General features: G+C 34.6%; 1 protein-coding gene across 3 annotated transcripts in view; it reads right to left on the bottom strand.

Moving 5' to 3' along the window:
* Positions 1-24,148, bottom strand: part of Dcc (DCC netrin 1 receptor) — a 1,055,962-nt gene that overhangs the window by 403,360 nt on the left and 628,454 nt on the right. For all 3 annotated transcript variants that reach the window (XM_048806205.1, XM_048806204.1, XM_015482370.2), the window contains exons 6-7: positions 8,849-9,003; positions 6,164-6,284 (exon numbers count right to left, since the gene is read on the bottom strand). In XM_048806205.1, the coding sequence (XP_048662162.1) occupies positions 6,164-6,284; positions 8,849-9,003 (276 nt within the window). The remainder of the gene's footprint in view (positions 1-6,163; positions 6,285-8,848; positions 9,004-24,148) is intronic.

Genomic DNA, 24,148 nt, shown 5'->3' on the forward strand with positions numbered 1-24,148 from the left:
TGATAGGTAGAAAATGTTCTAGAAGAAAGCTATCATTTAATCCATTCCAATATATGCCTCCTATTTTTCTTGAAACTAAATAAAAAACAACAGAGGACATTATAATAGCTAACATTTGTGTAGCAATTTACAGCCTACAAATCCCTTTTAAATACATACATTGCACTAAATCTTGGAGACAATTATCTTGGAGACAGCTGAGGAAATAGAGACTTGGAAATGTCAGACAATATTGTCAAAGAATCTATTCATAAATATGTTGTATTTTCCAGTATATTTTTAAATCTCTATAAGTTAGCGGGGTAAAGATGTGTCCAAATGTGGACACATATCCTCTAACAGGTGAATGTTATATGGTTAAAGATAAAATTACTGATTTATGCTAAACCTACATATAAATGAAACTCTCATGGAAAGTTGCTACTTTGAGGAACAATATTTCTCAAAGGCATGGGAAACTCCAAGGTAGGAAAAAAAGAACATAAATTACTTTCCTCTTATCTGTATGTTTACCTTAGCAAGCAAAAAATAATAATTTTTAATTGTTTGAATAAATTTATGGCCATATATATGGAAGTTAATAATCATTTCACAAAAATTAGCTGTGTATCTTCTTGGCTACAATTAATTGCTTATGTTTGTAAAAGAAAATACTCTCAGAAAGCTTATGAGCTATAAGATCATAATGGAAATTTGTTTCAAGAATACTAAGTCTTAAGTTTATTCATTTACACTGAAAGATGGAACTCTAAAGAGAAACAGGTTTTAATGAGCATTTTAAATTTTGTCTAAAGACTTCTTTTTCAGGTTCACTAACAAATTCATCTAGTACATAAAATTGGCTCCTAAATTATTTACAGAAAACCAGAAACAATTTTATCTTTCACAAGTAAGTATTTACATCACAACAATGCCTCTCATATTAAGAGACAGAAAGTCAACTTAATTGGCCACTAGTGACCATCAGATTAAGAATACATCCCTAACTTTAGCTACATTTTTTCTCTTACATAGTTGCTTAGGTGTTGTTAAAATAACAAATTCTAACAGATCTTGAAGTTATGACTAATGTATAAGTTTTTAATGTTTCACATAATAATGCATCAGTTTCCAATGTTTCATGTAATTCCAGTGAACTATGCAAAAGTAAACATTTAGTAAGAACAGTAACATAAGTTGCAGTCAATATATAATTATATGTGTATCCATGGAGATAATCTTCTTGCCATTTGGATTTCTAGATAGTCTTCTCCTATCAATAAGAAACAACTCACGAAGCAAATCCAACAGACTTTTGATTTTATGTTTTAGTGTTCATGATCAGACTTAAATATTTTTGCTAATTCATGCTGTATGATATACTGCCTTAATAAAATGTTTAAAATTCAACATCATTTGTAATATGTAACCTTTTCCAGGGGAGGACAGGTAATTGATAACAGTTCTCATTTTTCTAAATGTCTAACCAATATATTTCCTCTACTTCAGTATGACTCTATTTGTTGCCAGTGGTAGAGAAAAAAATAAATCTCCATTAGAAAATGTTCAATATTAACATGAGACACATATTGCATATTTAGTTCTTATGTGGAAGGCATGATTTGATAGCTTGCCCAAGAAAATCTACATTTTAGGGAATATTTATAATAGCATTTATTCTGTGATCATATGGATTTTCCTTCCTCATAGCCTTTATGTACCTAGTAGAATATAAGGAAGACCTCATTTCTTCCCATGATAATTTTATGCAATCTTCAGCTATTCCTGCCATTTTATTAGACACATTCCAGGTACACAGTCTCTTATCATAGGTGTAATCCCAGGTCCATGGCCCTCCTGTCCTCCACTCTATAGTCAGTTACTTTTGATGATTTTCCACTATAGACACCAGGAAGAGGTGGAATGCCACCCAGCAGGTAGAATCAGAATAAGGAACTCAGAGATATCTGTTGTCTTATCTCTCTCTTATTTGATCCTGCTTTCTGCTCTCCTCCCCCACACCCAGATACTTGCTAACTTCTCCACCCAGCTATCAAATAGTCTTAATTACTATCTATTTACACTTCTGTTAAGTATATGGCAACCAGGGGATAATTAATTCATCACCATTGGCTAGGCCAATAAAATCTAAACTTACTGCTCACCCTTTTCCAGTTCTGGCTATGGAAGTGACATTCTGTGATGCTTAATACATTTTAAGGTGGGGGGCAGCTGGCTATTTCCCTAATAGTGGATTTGGAGCTCTTGATAATCTCTTTAAATGATTACTACCAATTTTCTATGCCAATATTCTAACCATTATGTCATTCTACCCTCTCAAAAAATAATCAAAATTAAAAACAAAAACATATAACTAGGTTTTACAAAAAATTAACATATTGTAAATTATATAAATCAATTAAACCATTTTAACTTGCATTCACCCCCACTTACATAATATGGCTATGTTTTTTTGATGTACACATAAAGTTTTAAGTATGCAAGAGGTCATCCTCTGCGTATGCATGTATGTTTGAGTGTGTGTGTATACATGTGAGTATATATGTGTACGTATATTGTGTGCATGAGTGAGGGTATGTTAGGTGTACATATACAGAATATGTATACACACAGATGGACGGCAGTATGGAAGTGTGAAATGTTGTTACAGGGTTAGTTGAACACCATTACTGATACGACCTCTTCTGGGATAATGATTTTTTGATCTCCATCTTTACCTAGATGAAAACATGTACGCATTTCAAGTATTTTTCCCAAACTTTTTTTCTGAAAAGAAAAACAATTTATTAACAAAGTTTAATTTAGTAGATTATGTTTAGTTTATTTCCAAATGGCTCAAGAGGGAATAGCTAACTACATATAAAAGATTATGCTGAAACTTCATTAGACTCACATAGCTATTCACTGGTGATGGACACTGGCTTGAACAGATTATTGTCTGTACTTCACCCAGAGCAGATTGCTGTGGTTACCTAAGTAACTCTCAGCTACCAGCCTGTGGACAGGCCGAGGCTGAACAGCTGGGCTATGCAGACCCACAATGTGCCTCCAAATACATGGTGACCGTTTATTGTCAAAACTTAAACAGAAAGGGCTATGTTCTTCCCACCAGAGTCTGCCTCCTTGCTAAATTTATATTTATAGCTGGCCTCTCCACCATCTGTGCACACAGCCTACACTGTGTCTCTGAGGAATTGGAGTGGCATTATTTGAAGACCTGATTAAATAGCCAGGAAAAAGCAATCCATCATTTATAAAGGGGGAAATGTAAGACAGTCACAATGGTGTCCTGTCACGCTTTCAGATTTTTGTTTTCATTTCTTTTCCTTTCTTCCAAATCCAATGCCAAATACGGTGAACACAGACCAAGAGTGTGGCTGACAACACACTACCACCTAGATGGGAGAAGAAAGGATCATCAAGATTCTCCCAGGCTGGTTGTAACGGGGAGGCAAATGGCATTTCTACTGAGGAGAGCTTTGTTCCTTTATGATCACACAGAACGAAGCAAATCAAGACCCAAGAAGATTGTAAGATACCTGTAACATAGGGCTACCTGTTGCAATGGAGCTTCCTGGAGAATAAGTGAATTGGAATGTCTATAACTGGTTCATTGGGTGGGTGTGATCTGAGCTATTGGAGTATTTAAAAGAAAAGATCTTTATTTTTTTTTCCTGGTATCTTCTTCCAAACATACTCTGTCAGCCCTGTTTGCAGTGTACTTCAATTATCTGGCCCCAAGAGTCAGATACCTTGAAGTATTTACAATACCTTGGAGTATTTAAAAATAAAACAAAATGAACAAATGAACAGAAATCCCACAGCAGGAACATATACATATTTACATACTCATACATACACAAGAACAGACATATACTCTGGTGGAATATAAATCAAAATTTCAAACTAATATTCAATTTAAAGCTTCTCCTCATCTCACAAAGCTGACCTGTGACCACAGATAGGCAAAGGGGATGCTGAACTCTCTCTCCCTGTGTTCCTGTTCATTCAGTCTATTGCCTTCCTGTGCTTCCCCTTCCTTCCTCTGTTTCTCCAGGGTCAGAGAGGAAATATGGATTTGGAATGTCTCACCATGTTTTCTCAAAAGCCCACCATCCTGGAAGGCCTCTGCATGCCTCCTTTTTGTGGGACAGTTTATTGGATTCGTCCAAGACCCTGGACCATAGAAATTCCTTCACTCGGCCCTTCCTGAAGTTGGGAAGGCAATTTCTGTCTGACTTTCTGTTCCAGGTCCCAGTTCAGCTCCATAACCAGCTTTGTTCCTTTATTGCCCTTGGGTTGGGAAAATAGTTCTGCAGTCAGGACCTCTGGGGCACAGTCTGAACCTGAAATGTTCATTTCTGATTTCTTCAGGTAGAACACACAATGGTTATTCCCAGGTGGAAATGCAGATTCCTCCCACTGCTAACCCCTCCTTTCTCCCTTGTACATTGAAAACAGCTTCAGATAGATTTTAGCCACAGTCTGTTGTCCATTTCCCATGTTACAGTCATCCCCAGCCGTGTGCATGTGTACACCACTCACACACACACACACACACACACACACACACACAGGATATTCTCAGTGTCTCTACAGAGCAAAACGAGAACTTCTAACACTATAAATTCCAGAACTTCAAAGACGAATCCTCCGTTCCTTGGGACAGTTGTAGGAGATTACCATTGGTCCTCAATGCCTACAAGGGATACTTCTACCTGCTTATGAAATATGAGGTGATAGCTCACATCTTCCTGCAGTGTATGTCCTTAGTTCAACAGTCAAGGTTAACTACAGTTCTCTTGGATGACTTGTGGAGCAGCCAGTGTTAGTTTCAACATGGCCATATTAATTGTTGCCAACTAAAGGTTGGCATGGTTCTCAAAGCATAACTCAGACTGGAAACCCTAATTTTAGAGGTTTCCTTTCTCTCACTTATCCATTATTTGCTCTTCAGAAGAAAACATACTTAACCACACAAATGGAACTCCTCCAACACATAGCTCACACTAAATGGAGGGAAAAGAAGTGGTTCTTCACAGAAATCAGACTCTTGAACCAGAGATAACTGTTCTTTTCTATTCCTAGATAGTCTTGTTCCTTTGCTCATCTGGGGCTATTGTTCTGTAGCTGCTTTTTATTTTAATGTTTTTCACTCAAGAAGAAAAGAGAAAGTTTCATGTTTGTGAGCTTCATTATGTGAGTCTTCAGAAAATTGACCAGGGATACAAAGGATATGAGGCCCATTTTAAAATGATAAAAATCAAAGACCATGTTGCATATATTTCAACTACTTTCTATAAAGCTTACTTCAGAACAAGATGAAGTCAAGAGTGAGATATATCACAAAGAAGACCTAACCAAATTGAAATTTACCTAACAAACATGATATAAAAACTTTTTATAGAAAGTATTAATATTTAATAGTATTTGAGTCTATGTAAATAACTGCTCAGTTCCTGCTTTAAGAAAATATGTTTTAACTTTTTTAGTGTTAAATATTTCAGAGCAATCAATCTGTTCATATGTTTATTCTTTCTTTCCTTCTCTGTACCCTCCCTCAACCCTGGGAGGACCATGCTACTATAGGAATATTATATAATATGTTCAATATAGTTTTATGGTGGTTTTCAGTACATTACCATTTTAACCCTCTAGAAGACAACAGAACAAACTGGAATAAAAAACTTATCAATTGTAACAAAAAAGAAAAGATAACTGACCTTGCTTTTAAGTGGTTATTCCTGCTATTTTTTTCCACCAGTTTCACAAATTTAAGTCTATATAAATATATGTTTGTTCCTTACATAAATTTATATGTATGCATATATATAACTAAATATTCATATAATATAAATGTAATACATGTTCTATTTCATATTTATATGAAACACTGGGCAGAAAGACAGGCTACAAAAGATAGAGATGATAGTAATTTAGTGTTTATCTTGGAAATAGAGGCCCTATTGTTCGTGGTGACTTTTATTTCACAGAAGGTAGACAGATAAAACTTTCATGAAATTTTCTTGAGGGAATACATGCATCTACACCTTAAATAATTAAATAATTTCATATTGAGAATTAAGGAAAGCAACATGAATTTTACAAGTGGATCATGCAGAATTGTGACTCCAGACCCCAGACAAAGTCCCCATCATCTTACCAGGCTTAGGGACAATGAGCTGCGCACTGGTTTGGGCATTGCCAGCCTCGTTTTCAGCCACACACTGATAAAAGCCTTCATCTGACTTCACCACACCAAGAATCCGTAAATTGCTTTCTCCCTGGGGGTGGGGCGGAGAGAAAGAGCAGATGAGATCATTTAAAAAGTAAAAACAAATTCCTCAATGTGAAAAGATGACCATAAACCAAAATCTAAAATTTAATAAAACATGACAGAAGAAACAAAAACAAAAGGCCACGAGGGTTCTCATTCCCACAGATATGCACCAGGCCACCTGAGAAAGTCATACATTCTCAACATTCTTCTGAATTCATGAGCACCAATTCCGCCTAATTCTACAATGAAAATATGCTCAGAAAAGTACACTTCATCGTCAAAATCCAAATTATCAGTCAAAAGAAAGGTCTTTATTTAGGTAGGGAAGGAACAACGATTTGTACCCAAATAAATGAACTTGCTTTACTTACTATTGAAGGAAGCTAGGTTTAGAAGCTACTCAGGAAAAATAAAATAAGACAAAATGCGAACAAAACACTTATCTTTGCAAATTCTCAGGCACGGTATATCTAGGTTACATATTTTTTTTGCAATTGTTTATCCCCCCCAAAAAAAGTATCTGAAAATCCTATAAAATAGTAATTGCTTTGACATCTGAACTTTTAGGGATTTGGAGAGAGGAGTACAGTGGCTGTTTTATACATAAGTCTTATTGTTCTATAGCGAAAATATTTCACCTGCAGAAATCTATGGGTGAAATACACCAATGTTAACTACTTTTTAAAATAAATTGAGCCACCATCTTATTCAAGGATGGATGATAAAACGATCTAGAGATAGCATTTAATTATACAAACTGAGTTTATCTTCAATATTAGTGGAAGAATTAGTTCAGTAAGTGAGACGTGTTAAATCACTTCCCCTGAAGTCATTAAGAGATAAATATTACCTCATGGGGAATTCTTAATTGTTTTTAGTGTCTTGTAGTCAATTCTCAGCTGATGTAAAATTCTTAGATAAAGCTGGCTAACTTCTAATTAACAATTCTCATATAAGTTACTATATGCGCTCCGTGTTACGTGTGCGACACACAATGGCTCTCAGATTTCAGAATTATTGAGGAAATATTTTTAAGCACAATTTAATGTGAGTAAGGCACATGCTGTACATTTTTCTTTCACCTTAAGAAAAGAAACATTTAAATAGGTTGGCTGTAATGAGTCATGCTGGGAGGAAGATTATTCTAACTGTAGAAAAAATAAATGTTGCATTTTATCATGAGTCCTTAAGGGCCTCAACAATTTCCTTTATATGCAAGTACTATATATTTTAGGCATGCAGAACACTTTTCAAGTTTCCCAATGGCAGGTCATTTTTAATTCAGTGGGAGTGGAAACAGCATTGCACTTCAAGGAAGAAATGGATTGGTGTGGCATTCGAATGCTAAATGTTCCCCTCTCTTACTCTATTTCCAACCAATTAAACAGATGCAATTAAAAGTGAAACATGGTAAGTGATGATAGAAGTGATAAAAGTATGGTTTATAGATTTATTCCTGAAGAATCTGTATGGTATGCCAAAATACATACACAAAGAGATGAACATTTCTGAATGCCACCTGATTGTAGAAGAGGCATTTACCAACAAGAGCCAGTGTAACATCATAGGGAGAGCAGGTGCCTGGCCCCACAGGGGAGCCTACATCAGTTTCCTTTTGGTTTGGGAGACATGGCTTTTGAGACAGGTCTTCTTTGACAGGGTCATGTTTGTATTTCAAACATAAGATATGTGGACCTAAATCCCTCCCCCCCCACTTTTTTTTTAGCTGTACATTTCTTGATATTGGGAAGGCGCTTTTTATATTTCTCATGTCTGAACACAAAAGCTTTGATGCTAACCTATACCTAAGGAGGAGTTTTCATAAAGCATTTTCAAGGGACCAAAGAATTCTGTTGGTAATAGCAAAAACAACATATGTAGGCATGGAACATTCATGATGTACTATGACAACTCAATGAATACAGTGCCAGTATTCCTATTATCTCCCACAAGGAAAGAGATAGGGATCCATGAGAACTATTGCTTTTAGCTTCAGTTCAATTCAATGCTAAAAGTTACAAAGAAATGTGAACTCTGAGACTCGTGGCCTCTCTATAACTGCTACGAACACTATCACTATCTCCATTATTACTGCTCATGTAGAATTGGCTGGTACTATCTGAAAAAATAACAAAGAAATGAAGTCTATATTTATTATCTCAGTAAAATGACCAAAATCACAAGTAGCATGTCTTATTGAAAATGCACTGCAATTGATAAAACTTAAAGAAATAAGAAAATCCTGGCTTACAATAGACTAGAACTAGGTTCTAATTTCTTTTCTATGAACCCACTTGGAAAGTCAAGACCCTCTGTGTTTTCTGTTTGTTTGATTTAAAGCCTTTTCTATAAAATAGGGGATTGGACTGTTTGGTTGCTATTTTTCACCCCCCCCCCACCCAAAAATCTAAGTCTAGAAATCATTTGCTTTTCAGAATATTTTCCTAATATATCATTAAAATTCCCAACAAAAACTTATTTTCCCAGAAAAGAATAGCAAATGGAAAAAAAAAGTAAACAGTAAATGGGGCTGTTAAGCTAATATTAAAAAATAATAAAGATAATTACCACTATCTGAAAATAATCACTAGGTATGACCACATCTCCATTCTTCATCCAATTCACAGTGGGCACAGGCTTTCCAGAGACTGCGCATTCAAACTCAATATCCATGCTTTCATAGGCATAGAGGTTGGAAGGGTGATTTAAAAACCATGGCGGAACTGCAAAGACAGGAAAAAAAAAGTGAGTGGGAATGTGAACTTGCAGGCCCAGCTCTTCACAGCCTCGAAAACATTTGCTCTGGGACAGAAAATACTTGTCATTCAATCCAGTCCCCAAATCCTCAGCTGATGACACAATAACTAGAGTAGAATATATTTTTACCTTCATGCCCCAAATACAAGCAAACAGTTACAGTTAATGGTATTTTAATACAAGGTAAGGAGAAAAATTAACTTGGGTCAAAAAGAGAACATATATAATAAGTATTCTAAATACCCAAGAATTTGTACCCAACTGACCTATACATTGAAAAGCATTTAAACCTATGAAAACTATGCTGAGGGAGATGTCAAAGAGAATGAGTAAGTGAGGTTTCCCTGTCCTTCCAGAGTTTCACTAGGATTTAGTTGATATGAAGAACTTATTCTCTATTGAAACCAGCTATAGTGATAGGATACAAGAAATGACTATCATCTTTGCTGTGGCCACATTCCTAGTGTCCTAGCAACCATCCATTGTAGTATTTCACTACCCTGTATTATTTTCTCAGCATGGTATGTGATGCTAATTTAATTTATTAATTACCGTAATACTAGTTACTCACTCTATAATGAAAATTTCAATTTTCAATTGAAAAATATTATAAATATATAACATCTTTGCTAATGAACGGCTCTGGCTCAGTTCCTCAAAACTATTCCTTGGAGAGAAAATTTTTTTAAAGTAATTTTCATCCTCTTCTGTGGGGAAACTGAAAGGGAAGTCAGACTTGAATATTCCAATTGCCTGAGAAGCCAGATTAAATTCACAGAGACGTAGCAACAATGATCTTGGTTCACACAGGAAATAGATGTGTATTTTTAGTAGGCATTTTCAAAGCCAATCTCTGTTTCTGTCATTGTTGTAACTATGCTCAATGAGTAATGAAAAGAACAAAAAATCATCTCTTTCCAACCACCAACAGCAACACTTTCCCATGATGCCCATGTTCAGTTGATGATGTCCATTGCCTTCTAGAAAAATGGGAGAGTCAGCAAATGCACCCAGGATTTCAATTCTCAATCTCTGTCTTTCTTTCTCTCCTTGTCTGTTGTGCTCATTTGTAACTAAAAATTTGAACTTAGAGTACTAAGTCATTTTTATATTCTTTCTTAGTGGCAAGCTAATTTAGGTAAATATTAATTAATATTCATGGAATTAAAAAAAAATGACCATAAATGTGTCTGAGAGCTGTTCCAAACATTGTATACAGGGAGAAAAATTTATGTATTTATTATTGATAGTATTATTAGTAAAATAAAAATTTTTGATTTCTTGGCCAAATTTACTGACATGAACCCAAAGACATCAGAAATATTTATTGACTGTCTCTGAGGAGATATATTAATAGAATGTTTTAAATTCTGTTCTCAGTTTTCCCAAAGATTTTGGTAAATTGCTTATTTACTAGCCAATAACCAATATTTCGTGACAGCAGACAATACACAATTTGTTAGTACAAATGCTTTTTATTTATTATTCTCACCACAACTCTCTGAGGCAGGATCTATTATCCCTATTTTATAAATGAAGAGGTTGTGTTTAAATATCTTTCCTGAAAGTACACAACTTATAAATTGTGGAGCCAGACAGTCTGACTCCCTTGCCCACTTTCTGAACTACTTGGCTATGATTGTCTCTTTTGCCACTTGAAAATTCAGGTGTAAGGATAATGTTTCTGCTGTCTCAGAGATGATGGAGATAACCAATTAGAGCTATTTTTAAATATAGCACCATGTTGTCAATCTCTACTCTCTCTTAACTCCTTCCTTCCTGGGGTCATGGAGACTCCCAGAGTCTGCCCATCTTGAACTTGCAGTTTTATCAAAAGTTTTGAGTTCATTATGTTTACATCAGAGTGTTTCCAAATTTTTGTCATATACATTATATCTAGAGAGTAATTTACTAGGTTGAGACCAAAATTTAAATATATACACTTAAGTACGTATCTGGACACACACACACACACACACACACACACCACACTACTCGAGCATGAGAGACAGAGAGACACAGATTCAAATGAAATGAAATAGATGAAAATAGGTAGAATAGAAAATTTTAGTAGTATAATAAAAAAGAGGGAGAATACCAAATTTATACTGAAGAAAGTAAAGAGAACAGAAGGTTTAAGAGTCAGATTAGACTGTTTTTAAATCCCAGACTCTCTATTCAACACGAGGGTCTCCCATACTGCCCCCATCTATTACCTAGAGATGAGACTTGAGGGTAAGGACAGTTAATGCTCGTAAAGATCAACAAAATTGTAAGTTAATACAACAATAGAAAAGCATATCAGAGTGCATTACCCATACCATAGTTATTTTATTGTATATAAACATTTAAATAAATAAACACATAAGTATGTGAGTGTATCTTTTGTGTGTATGTGTGTAGCCTTTTGCTGCTTTTTTCAATAATGTTATTTGCTGATTTTCCAGTTAGAGTTGCCTCTTTGCACTCCTAATGTCAAAAATAGCGTGTCAGTCAACTTTGTGTCACTCTGACAAAAAGACCTGACAAGAGCAACTTAGAGGAGGAACAGGTTACTTTGGCTCACAGTTTCAGAGGTTCAGTCCAGGGTAGAAGGTCTCCATAACTCTGAACCATGGTGAGGCATAATATCCTGATGGAAAGTGCCTCAGTTTATGACAGCCAGGAAGTCGAGAGAACTTGAGTGCAAGGATCCAGGGATAAAATAATCCCTGCCTGGTGACCTCCTTCCTCCATCCATGCTCTGCCTTCCTAAAGTTACCACCCATCAATCCATTCATATTATTAATCTATTAAAGGGATTAATACACTGATTAACTTTATTCTCTCATAATCTAATAGTTTCACCTCTAAATATTCCTGTAATGCCTCACATGTGCGCTTTTGGGGGACACCATGTATCTAAATCAGGACAGTACGCATCACATAATGGGATTCCTTAAAAAGAAATTATTGAGTTTAAGTGGTTTTTATTTTCAAAAGTTTCATAGAAACTCACACTGTTTCCCAAATTGAAGGGGTTAGGAATCATCTTTCTACTTATTAACTCTCAATAGAAAAAATAATGTATAGTTGACCACATAGTGAATTCCCCCCAAAATATTTTTATTGATTAATAAAATATAATGACTTCTGATTAATTATGGACATGATTTGATTTATGCATGTAATTTTAGTGCTAATACTATAAGTACAATTAGTCTTTGCTTAAAAAATAGAGATGAGTCCTGATCTATGTTCTGTAACTTTCACATGTTTTTTAGATTCTTAGCATTTATGATGGACACCTTTTCTTCCCTGGATGTCTTAATATATTTATTTCTATATCAGGTTTTCCAGCTTTCACACTACATCATGTAGCAAGTGAGAATAAAAAAAAAAGGTTCTCTGATTTACAAAGGGATGATAAAGCATCAAAAAGCACTATAGTGCATCCTCAATGGATGAATGTCCCACTTTTCTGAAATACACTACGTTGGGCAATCTTATCAGTCATCAGTAAATTACATGGTAAGACAAGGGCTAATGATTCCTACTCATATCTCAATGCTTAATACAGTGTTTCATCCTCAGCATATGTTCAACCCAGATTTGCTGTTGACACTAATAACTCAACAAAATGTACCTTTTTATCCTTTGCTACCAAAATATTGATCCAAGATGAAGTTTGAACAATGTCATGGAAAACATCCACAAATCATATTACTTTCTTATCATGAAAAATAAAATTCCAATAAATGCTAGCAAAATAAAATAAAATAGCAAAAATTGATGTAGCTATTTGGAGAAATGTCTGAGTATTTATTATTTTAGGATACCTTTCAGAAATAGTCTTAGAGCTTAAAATTCTCCTTTGAGAAAGAGGAATTAAAATACATGACTTGGGAGGGTTTGAAAAGGTCTAAAAATATAAGCCTGAGTCGGATTAAGAGTCAGGTAAAAGCTCTTCAGCCTCACTTTTAAATAATGCATGACCAAATCACTGCCCACTTCCCTAGACTTATCATCCACAAACCCCTTATGTACACAATGCTCAAATAAACAAAAGTTCATGGCCCTAGTCTGATTCCAAGTCGTCATACATTCTGTTTTATCATCCTGATACTTTCTATCTTATTCTAGGCTAGAGACACTTCTCCAAAAAAGACATGTTGGCTTTTCTCTTTTTGACATTTTCCTCTCTTGAGGGGGGAAGATTTTGGTATTTATTTTTACTGTTTTATAGAATTTGACATGGTTTTCTCTGGACAGTATGTTTTCATACATCTACTTCACCTTAGCATGCGTATGTATGTCCTCGGGGAAAGAAGCTTTACCATGTTCACATGAGCTTAATACATTGCTTAATATATTTTGGATGATTACACTCTTCTGCAAGGAAGTAAACAAATATAGTTCATCTGATTTTTCTCTTTTTATTTGATCTCTTTGCCTTTTCATTGACAAACATCTAGGATCTATTCATCCACTTAAGGATTGCTTCTTAGACTCTAGAATCTGGATATAATTTTGTTATACCTTTCATAGTCCTAGAGTCCTAGATTCTCAACACAAATTGATTAAGGCAACTCTAGTTAAGGGGAAATGAGAAAAGCTATTTTCATATTATGACAAAATTTTCATCACATTCTTTGTTTTCATAATATCGCCATAAGCTTTCATTCCATAGAATAAAGATCAAACTTATTAAATTGTATTGAATAATTTACATGACATATTAAAAACTTACCAACTCAGATTTTATTTCTTAAATCTTTTCAATAGAAGTTATCTTCTCCATTCAAACTAATCCTACCTGGTACCAGTAAAATATTCAATGGTTAAAATGGAGATTTAGGATGATGTGCTATAATTGTTTTATTTTATAGATAGAGAGACTTACAAGCAAAATGAACTCATGTATAGCTATGGACTGTAATATTTCATTAGCATGTTTCTGATCATGGGTCCCTCCCTCAATTACGTTCCCAGATAATATAAATTCTATTTATTCTCCAAGAGGCAACTCAGAATCCCTTTGTATGGAACTTTGTGTTTCAAGAAGTTTACATTATCTTTTTCTTGGTTTTCACTATGGATGGGATCTTTCAATTATATAATTATTTATTATAACAAATTATAAATTATATTATACATTATAAATTATAATTATAATCCATGTAATTATATACCAGCACAATTAACATTCTTGAAGACAAGGCCTGAGTCATGATTTTATTTTTCTTTTAAATCCCTTTGTACATTACACGATGCCCCATTTCTCTCACACTGCTATGGAAGAAACTATTTCACTTCTTTAACTCTTGTTGGCAGCAAATTTCTTCATGAAAAATAAAAAGGAAGTGCCAAGAATTTTTGAGTTTATCAAATTGTTCCATTTGCATTCTCTGCATCCAGAGAACCACTTGAAATCCAAGTACAATGTGGTAACAACTTCAGGGGAGATGTTGCTTGTATTTATACTTCTTTAGATAGTTAAAATTCATGACTGAAAGCACATTATTCACATTTGTCTCAGATCCTGGCTTTCCAGAACCTCTATAAGTACTTTTAGTACATAAAGGGAGAGTTACTTTTATTTGGGGTCTGAGAAAAGAAGGAATAATGACCAAAAATGACCACTCTAAAAAGCAACAGCAATATGGAAAAATGCAATTCTATCTTGACAAGGTTTATCATACTTAGAAATAATAACAGATATGATGTTCCTCTAGATGGCAGTCATTGGAGCTGAATAAGTAAACCTTAAATTCAGGTAAAAGTTTGTCTGAATGCATTTGATTTTCTTTTAAAATGTTTCTATGCTATGATTAATCATTAAATTTTATAAAATAAGATACCTTCTATGATTTGAGCTCCAGAATCCTTACCAACAACTTAAATAGCATCATTGGTTCTAATAAATACAATAGACCCCTCAGATGTATTTTTATGGATTCATTACAATCATACATAATAGTTGGATTCACTATGCCATATTCGTACATGCATATAACATAATTTGATCAATCTTATTCCTTGGTAATACCCCATACTGCTCTCTATTGTTTGGATTTTACTTCTAGCTTTTACTACTTTTATTTAAATTATTTATTCTTTCTTCATTTATTTAGGTATATAAGAAATGTGGGTCAATTTTAAAGCACAAGATAAATATTTTCTGTATTATCTGGGCTTCTATAAGATTTCATAGATTCTCAAGAGTCACCCCAGCTCTTGGAAATGACAAAGAATGCATTTTTAAAATCAGGCAGAGTGAGTTAAATTAACAACAGTAATACAAATCAGTCTGGATAGGAATCAACAAGAATCATGACAAAGGACAGATTTTATTGGAAGAAAAGCAAAAATTAACGTGATCTTTAAGTGGCTGCTATTCCATCATGAGAAGTGACAGTCAGCTTCCTTCCCCAGAGCCACATGCCTTCTGCTACCTCTCCAGGACCTGTGCACAGGTCCCTTAGTTTGTTCATTTGCTGTTGAAATGATGACTACAAACCAATTATTCTTCTCCGGGATGAAGATATCTAAAGAGGCATCTAGAACATATCTGCTGCCACATCTGAACAAGTGAGCTATTTCAAGTGCAGTATCACAACTTTGTTCAGAGACATTTCTCCTTAAGGAGCCATAGTTTCAAATGTCATCACATTCAGATGACTACAAAGGAAGCTGTCCTGTAGTGAATATAAGGTTATTGATACACACCTTGGGAGGTATTCAGATTCCCATGTTGAATATTCCAACAAAATCCTAATTCTGGGTCATTAGTGTCTCTAAGGGACAATTCCATTTAGTGATGTGAAATGACTCTTTCACCCCATGTCAGTCATCACCAACTTTCGTTGCCAAAGTAACTTTTGTTCAGCTGACTTGATCTTTAAAGGCACAGTTCTCCCCTTTCTCTTTTTTTTTTTTTTTTTTTGCAAGGAATTTTCTGGTACATTGTCTGCCCACTTCAGCTTTTCTCTGCAGGACTCTTAAGACAAGGTTCTTGAAATCTCCTTAACATTTCTTTCATTTGCTCCTTTTCTGTCTGCACACCTCTCCTCTGCCATAGGACTGGTTGTTGAGATTTACTTATTACTCTGTTTAAGTGACTCTTACACACACCTATTGGTATTCTTTTAAAGATTTTAGATTGGGTTAAACTGGGTTCTACCTTTTAATGTTTAGAATGGATTTTACATTGGAAATAAAAGCACACTTGAGTTTTGGTCTGATAAATATTACTTGGTGCTTCTATAGTTCTTGAAAGACTGTTTTGTAGCTATGCATTTTATTCTTTATATTTGTTATTCAAAGAGATGTTTCACAGTTGTCTGAGAGAAGGAGAGAGAGAGAGAGAGAGAGAGAGAGAGAGAGAGAAGAAAGAAATGTTGGATGCTCTTAATATAACTGCTGGAGTGTTCACTACATTTTATTCTTGATAGATGTCTAAGTGGGATATTCAATTATGCATATGTTTTCACAAAATGAAGTCAATATATCATTTCTATAATTTACATAACTGAAGAGCAGATTACTTGATAGCAATTCATCCCATTGTGGCATCAGTATGGATGCAAATTCACTTAGCTATCACATCTTTAAGCCCCAGAATTGTCTTAGCTATCTTTGCATCCTCAAGACCAAGCAAAGGATTAGACCTTGACAGATATTCATAGATGAACAGGTATAAATGAGGTTCCAGTCTCATAGACCAACTCTACTATAGATGAGTAATAACTATAAACAAGCTAGGAGAGGAACAGCATTTAAGAAATGAGTGCACTTTTCTTGTAACGTGATACCAATTATCTTAAGAAAATACTAGAAGTACCAAAAGATAAGCTGGTATATCATTGGTAATGATAATGCTTTAATCTTCTTAGAGAAATGAAATTTAGGCCTTTGTAATTCTATTTTGCACACACCATTATTATTATTTATTGTGAGTGCAATACACTGAGAAATTCTTCCCCTTGTCCAAAAATTCTGCTGTGGAGATAAAGAGCATCTGATCCTCAACCTTGACTTTAGAGTCCTTCATGTATGGTAGAAACTGATTTCAGATCTCTCCACATGATTTTCTTTATCCAGAAAATGATCCCACTGCCCTTCCTCAGTGTCCGCTCTTCCTCTAATCAGGGTTGCTTCTCTCTAAACCCAGGCTGAGCTTTCCATTTTTCTTTCCAATTACAGAGCCCAGGATCAAATGATTCTGTGAAGCTCAAATCTGTGACTAGAATAATAGGAAGATTATCTCAAGATCCTAATGCTATATAGGGACTGACATTATCACCATGTCTTTGTTAACAAAGGGGCTGGGAACTTGATTCATGTGTTTTCAGCAGCCTTCAGGAGATACTGTCAACTCACCAACAACTAAGTTTGAAAATGTGTGTGAGAGTGCATGTGCAAAACCACACTTCCATGTGCATTTATTCATGTAATTCTGCATATTCATAGATATTCTTTTATATAAAGTATATGATCTCATCAAACACTTATTTTAAAATACCATGTATACAAATAGATACACACAAATATATATGCACTCCTATACAAGTTATAAACATCTCTCTGTTGAATTTTCATTCTGAAACATAAATGAAAACTTGTTAAGGAATACAAGACATAAATATTAACACATGTGTTGTATGATGGCAAAAACAATAAACAGTCATAAGAAATTATTGGCTTGGCTATACTATATATTGACAGAAATTTGAGAATTCTTAATTTCCCTCAATCAAATGTATGCTACCCTCAATCAAATGTATGCTTGGAAGCCATGTTGACCTTTGAGAATGAAAGATGTAGAAACTCTAAATATCTAGAAAATATGTTTCTTGCCTGAGAACTACTCCTGTATATTTTTAACTGCACATTGAAGAGTTACAGTAAATTACTGATATTTTTTTCTTCTGAATTTCTTATTAGTAGTAGACACTGCAGGAGGAAATCTTTCAGCACATTGAATTGAGGAGATGATGGATTCTAACATATTACTGAGTTTTCTTCCCCTAATGCCTAATGAAGTAATAAGTTCCAGCTCATACATATACCATAAAATAAACCTCGGCAACCAAAGAAAGGAAAGAAAGCATAGTGAATTATACATACGCACATATTACATACATAAGTAATGTTTTCAAATAGACATTTCCGGAGCAATACAGAGAATTAGAATAGGATTTAGTTCTTTATCTGCCATTAAAACTCAGGAACTGCCCCTGTAGTTTGGGGGAAAGTCTAAGCATTCTCATCAACTCTTCTTATTGTGAATCAGTGCAAAATCTCTAGGCAGTGTGTGCTTTTCCTTTGTTGATTGAATGGAGAGATGGGGCTGACTTTGACTAAGGTGAAGGCTCCTGGGATGCCATTAAATTAAGAGTAGATTGGAAACCTGAGGACAAATCCCTCTCTCATAGTGGAAAACAGGGGCTAGCACCATTCACCAAAGCTGGGTATTCTAGAAGATTTAAATGCTGCTTCATCTGAACTTACATCCCTACCATCCTTGCTGGTTACTTACAAATGCCTAAACTATAAAATATGCAGCCTTCAAACCGGAGCTGTAGGGAGCTAAGAAGTATGGTAAAAAAAAAAAAAAAAAAAAAAAAAAAAGTCTAGAAGGAACCAGTAGGATATTAGAGCAAATGGAACATCTGGAGAGAGCTGCTTAAATAAGATACAGGACATCCTGGTAAATGTGGAAACATAATACAGCTAACAATACTGAAAGAAAATAAGCAGGGAGAAGAAGCAGGAAAGGTGAGAAATTTAGCCTAAGAAACAAAGTACACAACCAAGAAGTGCATATAAGTTTAGGTACAGAGGGAAATTCCTCAAAAAATGGATTTGCACCATGGATTCACTTTATATGAAAATAAATTCAATAAAAATAGAGATCAAAGACTCAAGGATAAAAATGACAGAATGAAAAGAAAAGGGAAAGTGTAGACTAAGGAAACAAAATCAAAGACCAAAATGGTACCATTAGGAATCTAATACAAAAATTAGAATGTACAAGTCAGAAGAGACACCACAGGAAATCGAGTGACCAACACAGAGGAGATATGAGGCAAGGACAGACGATATGGATAAAAAGGCAAAGGAAAGGAAGTACTCAGGGCTGAACTTTCATAGAAAAAAGACAACGGATGTGATGCCAGTTAAGATAAGTCGCCCTGAGTTCACAAGCTCACCCACTAACAGTCAAAGGAAAATGAATGGGAAATTTCCCCTGAAAGACAAATCTTTATTTTCAGATTAAAAGATCCTCCCATGTTTGGGGAAAAATTGAATACATGATTCTGAATAGTGAGATATGTCTTATTTAAACTATTTACTCTGAAGGGTAAAGAATTACTTGAACATCCAGATAGGAAAGTAAAAATTAAATCTTATCCATAGGAAGTGAGTGGGAGTCAGATCCCCCATGGTAATATCCAGCATCAGAGGACCAAGTTGCAATGTTACCCTAGAACTTCATGCCTCATATGGTGTACACAGAGTCACACCCTCAGATATAGACTGCACTTATAAATATGTATCAGAATTCAGGCAGTTAAGAATACCATCAAACTAAAAAGTTAGACAGATGGTAAGTGGACTGGTGATGAGCATTAGATACATTTGTATATAGAAGAATGAGTAAACCATGAGCAGAAGATTATTGAAAAGAATGGCACAGCTATAGACTTGAACAGGTCAAACCAACCATTAACCAAACATCTGAAAATGGGGGAAAGAGATGATGAATGAGAATGTTAATCTCTGGTATAAGAGAACTAGTTATCTTTTATACCATGGATTTCATCAATTATGCTCTTAAAAATATGATCATTAAAAAGACTAAAGCCAGCATCTGCAAAATGTTACATTGTTACAAATGTATTTCTACCAGTTCGTCCAAATGTTTATTATTACCTGGAAAGATGCATAAAATCCTGAAATTTGAGAAGATTTTAAATTCATGGATTATCTTAAATAATAGTGATTTTCCTAAAAGTTTTCGTGTGTGTGTAAAAGACTTATGAAGTAAATATTCCCAAGTATTACAGTGGTTTAAAAAGTATTGATGTATCTCCTTTTTTATATTTTAAAAATTCCTAATGATTTTTTTTTAAAATAAAATAAACACCTGCCTGCAAGAAGGGCCCACCACTGTAGCTTTGAATAGTTGGAGAACCCACTGGAAACTGTAAGGTTGTCTATACATAGCTCATAAACTATGAATAGCAGGTAACTCTTTTTATCTTCTTTTCTTTTTCTTTCATTATACTTTCCTACTGAGACTTGGAAAAGCCTGGGAGAAACTCTTGCTCCTGGTGCCAAGCACATGAACATTGATGGGAACTTGTGTAGCCTCAAGAGCAACAAAAGGGTTTTCTACCTCCATCCAGCATAGCGAAAGGTGAATAGATACACGACCACCCAGGGAAAAGCCACTGCATCAGGACCCACTCCTGGTTCTGGCTCCACTGTTGAGCAGGTTATGCACACAGAGCAAGTAACGGAATTGTGGAACTACCCGAGCCTTTGGTTTCTTACTTGGAAAATATAGAAGGTTGAATTGGAATCTAGGTTTTCAAATTTTTAGGAATCTCTTAAGTTCTCTCTCTCTGGATCCTTAAATGCCTTGAAGAAAAATAACTTCCTCTTCATCTCTCATATGTACTGAGCTCCCATCTGAACTTAAAGTTGCATCAGAACATTCTCTGCTGCTAAAACTGAGTAAATTATCCTCAAGTTTTGTTTCAATCTTTAAAATTCTGTCAGTCTAAAATGCAAACTTATATGGAGTTCCAATGCTGTTCAGCCTGAGCAGTTTATATAGCATTGATTTAGGAAAAAAAAGCAGGGAAAATAAAGCTGCCAGTTTGCTTTTTATAATGCACTAAAATAATATTTGACTAGACTTAATGCATGCTTAACACAATAAGTACCAACCTAAGCATTTCATAAAGATCAGAGAGTAACTCAAGGGCAGGTCAAGGCTAATTAGTGCAACATCTTCTTGGAAAATGACAGTGCTTCTTTCAAAGTAGCACTCACAAATGACTTACTTCTGAGATTGTTTGGTGAAAGGGTTCTCCCAGCATTGATTACATTCCAATTTTGAGACTCCATTCACCTTTTTCTTTCCTACATTTTGACCTCAACAAATCTTAGCTATCTCCCTGCTGATAAAACCAGATTCCATGATAATTTCACTGCTTTTCAAGTGGGGATTTCAGAAGCTTTAAAAAAAAAAAAAAAACTTGTGTAGGGTGGGAAGTAGATTTATAAGATCTCATCACATAGATAACCAATCTATAAACTTGAATAAACTTGAATGCTTCTATGTAGTAAATGAAAATTGTCTATTAACAATTTTGCCCATTATTTAAAAGCCAAGGAGGAATGCTTATAAAATGTGTATGTATATGTGTGTGGGGAGGGTGGGGGAATGTTTGTGTGTGTGTGTGTGTGTGTGTGTGTGTGTGTGTGTGAGAGAGAGAGAGAGAGAGAGAGAGATCCATAATGGTAAATCAGATTAAATCATGTAGATATTATAAAATTCCTTTTGCTTGGGAAGAATAGGCATCAAATCTTAAAATTCAAAGTATTAAGGATAAGTGATAAAGGAATGCATTAGCTTTTAAAAATAAAATATATTGCATGTTAAATAGTGGTTCATATCAAAAAGATCAAAGGATTTTTATTGAGCACTTTAGGTCTTATATTTTAGAGGACCTTGTATATTATAAGCATACAAATACATGTGTTTGTGCATGTGGTGTGTGAGTGTGACCATAATCATCCTATAACTAATACTCTTCAAGCCTCATAGAAATGCTTCATTATAATCTCTCTACACCATGAAATACAAGAGCCCAAAGTAAGGCTAACTAAGAGTAATAGTAGGCTTACTTTTTGTTCTTGCATTTCAGAGTGAAATCCTCTACCACTCAGTCTCCTTGGGAATTGGTTGGAAAGAAAAGTTCGAGGAAATGTTTCATCTAATTCTTCAAATTTTACAGAATCTGTCCTATGCCTTCTCATTCCCAGAAGTATCCATATAATTGCACTTAGCATATGATTCATCAATTAAAAGCAAGCTGGTTAGAAAGTTTATAATCCATCTGTTGACTCTGATTAAAAAAAAAAAAACATATGTGTTTCTCAGAAGCTTCTAAAATATCCCCGGTATATTTTCACACTTGTCATTCATATTTACCTCATATTTGTTCCTGTATATACATTTAATTCCTATCCATATGACAAATGTAAGCAGTCACATAAATCACTTTGTGAATATCTGTGTGTATAGCTATAAGCATCTTTATTCTATATTCTATAGCCCTTGAATGGGTTTGTACTCATTGATATGACTTTAACAAAAATGCAACCTGAAATATGAAAGTTCTTTCCATTTTTAGTAAGCTTACTTTTAAAAGTTGATCCAAAAATGTCCCCAACATGAAAAGAAAAATAAATACAAGTTACAAGTCAAGCTAAAAGTTACATAAGAGGTTTAAAACATAAGAAGGAGCTATGTTCTTTTAAGAGTTATATAAGAAGTTTAAAGTTACATAAGAAGGAGCTATGTTCTATTTGTTTTCACTTTCTAGGTAAACATAAACTTCAGATGAAGTTTGAAAAAAATTCATGAGTAGGCTGCAACTACCTTGAGGAGAGAACTTTAATTTAGTTCTTGCTTTATATCCTAAATTGGTATGTGCTGAGTACACGATTTGATGGGTAATCTGGGGGCTATAATATCTTAAGAGATCTTGCCCGTTCCTTGTATTTTATGGATGAGCAAGTTAGGAATAGATGATAATGTGAATTCTTTCTAATTCCAACCCATGGACTTTCTCTCTTACCAAGCAACATATAAAAATACTTAGTAAGTATTTTAATGGTCCATATAATCACTTTATGCCCTATGAATAGGGAACCTGTCTATTTTCCCTTCTCCACTACAAAAGAGACTATTATCTTATTTTTAGCCCTGCACAACAAGCATACACAGAAGGCAAAATGGCATCAACTCAGAAATATTCCTCTTTATGCTTTAAAGATGCTTCTCAGCAGTCTTACTTACATCTTATCTTTGAAAGACTTTATGTTGTGTTTTCTTGTTTTTAGAGACAATTAATTCATCTCTATTTTTCAACATATCCTGATGTTAGTTGACAAGAAAAGTAACACAAGCTCTTCATAAGATGTGTTTTAAGCTGTCAGAGCTGTTAGCCATTCTGTTCTGGGAAAGTTTAGTATTAATAAGCAGTTTAGCTCTATCTTGCTTTCGTGTTTATGTCCACAGGCATCATTTTGAAAGAAGGGCTAAATGGCACTGCAGAATAGGAGGAGATGGGGGTGTGGTGCAGGATAGCAAGGGTGGGTTCTTATTTGTTTATAGAATGGATCACTAGAGTTTGGTAGAGCAAAAGCACCCAATTTAAAGTTAAATTAGAAGAATAAAATCATTAAAACGCATGCTTTGAAATAAACTATCCAAAGAGCCACTTTGCTCTTCAGTCATATCATATATTCATCTATGAAAAGTTAACCTAAAACTTGACAAGTTTGGCCCATCACTTTCAAAACTCTCTTTTTACAAAGAAAACTCACAGTGAGATGAAGTTCTAGGCTATTCAAAAGGGTAATTAATTAATCTGGTTATATAATAACTGATTCACTTATTTAGAGAACTATTCTTTGAAGAAGATAACATCTGATGGGAAGTAATCTCCAAGTTACTCATCTTCTGGTTAATTTTTGCTTCCATATATTTATTGGTCCATTGTGATTATGCATAATGGTGAGAATTTTTGCTACATGAAATAACAATATAATTTGGTCAGTATCATTCTCCAGTGATCTGCTCTTTTAAGTCTCTTTGGTATTCTCTGCTCACATACCTTCAATTGCATCTCTACATGGATGGACACCATTTTAATCCTGACCTAATTTTGAGACTTCACATTTGCAATTGGTGGCTATTTTAAATTGTGTCTCTCTGTCACTTCAAATTTATCTCTGGCCAGAATGACTAGCCCTCCTAAGTACTAGATACTCCTATTGCCACCCAAGCATTTAGTACAGTGAATTGTCATGGTTTATTTATTCTTC

The sequence above is a fragment of the Marmota marmota genome, unplaced genomic scaffold (assembly GCF_001458135.2).
Source record: "Marmota marmota marmota unplaced genomic scaffold, marMar, whole genome shotgun sequence".
Taxonomy (NCBI): Eukaryota; Metazoa; Chordata; class Mammalia; order Rodentia; family Sciuridae; genus Marmota; species Marmota marmota.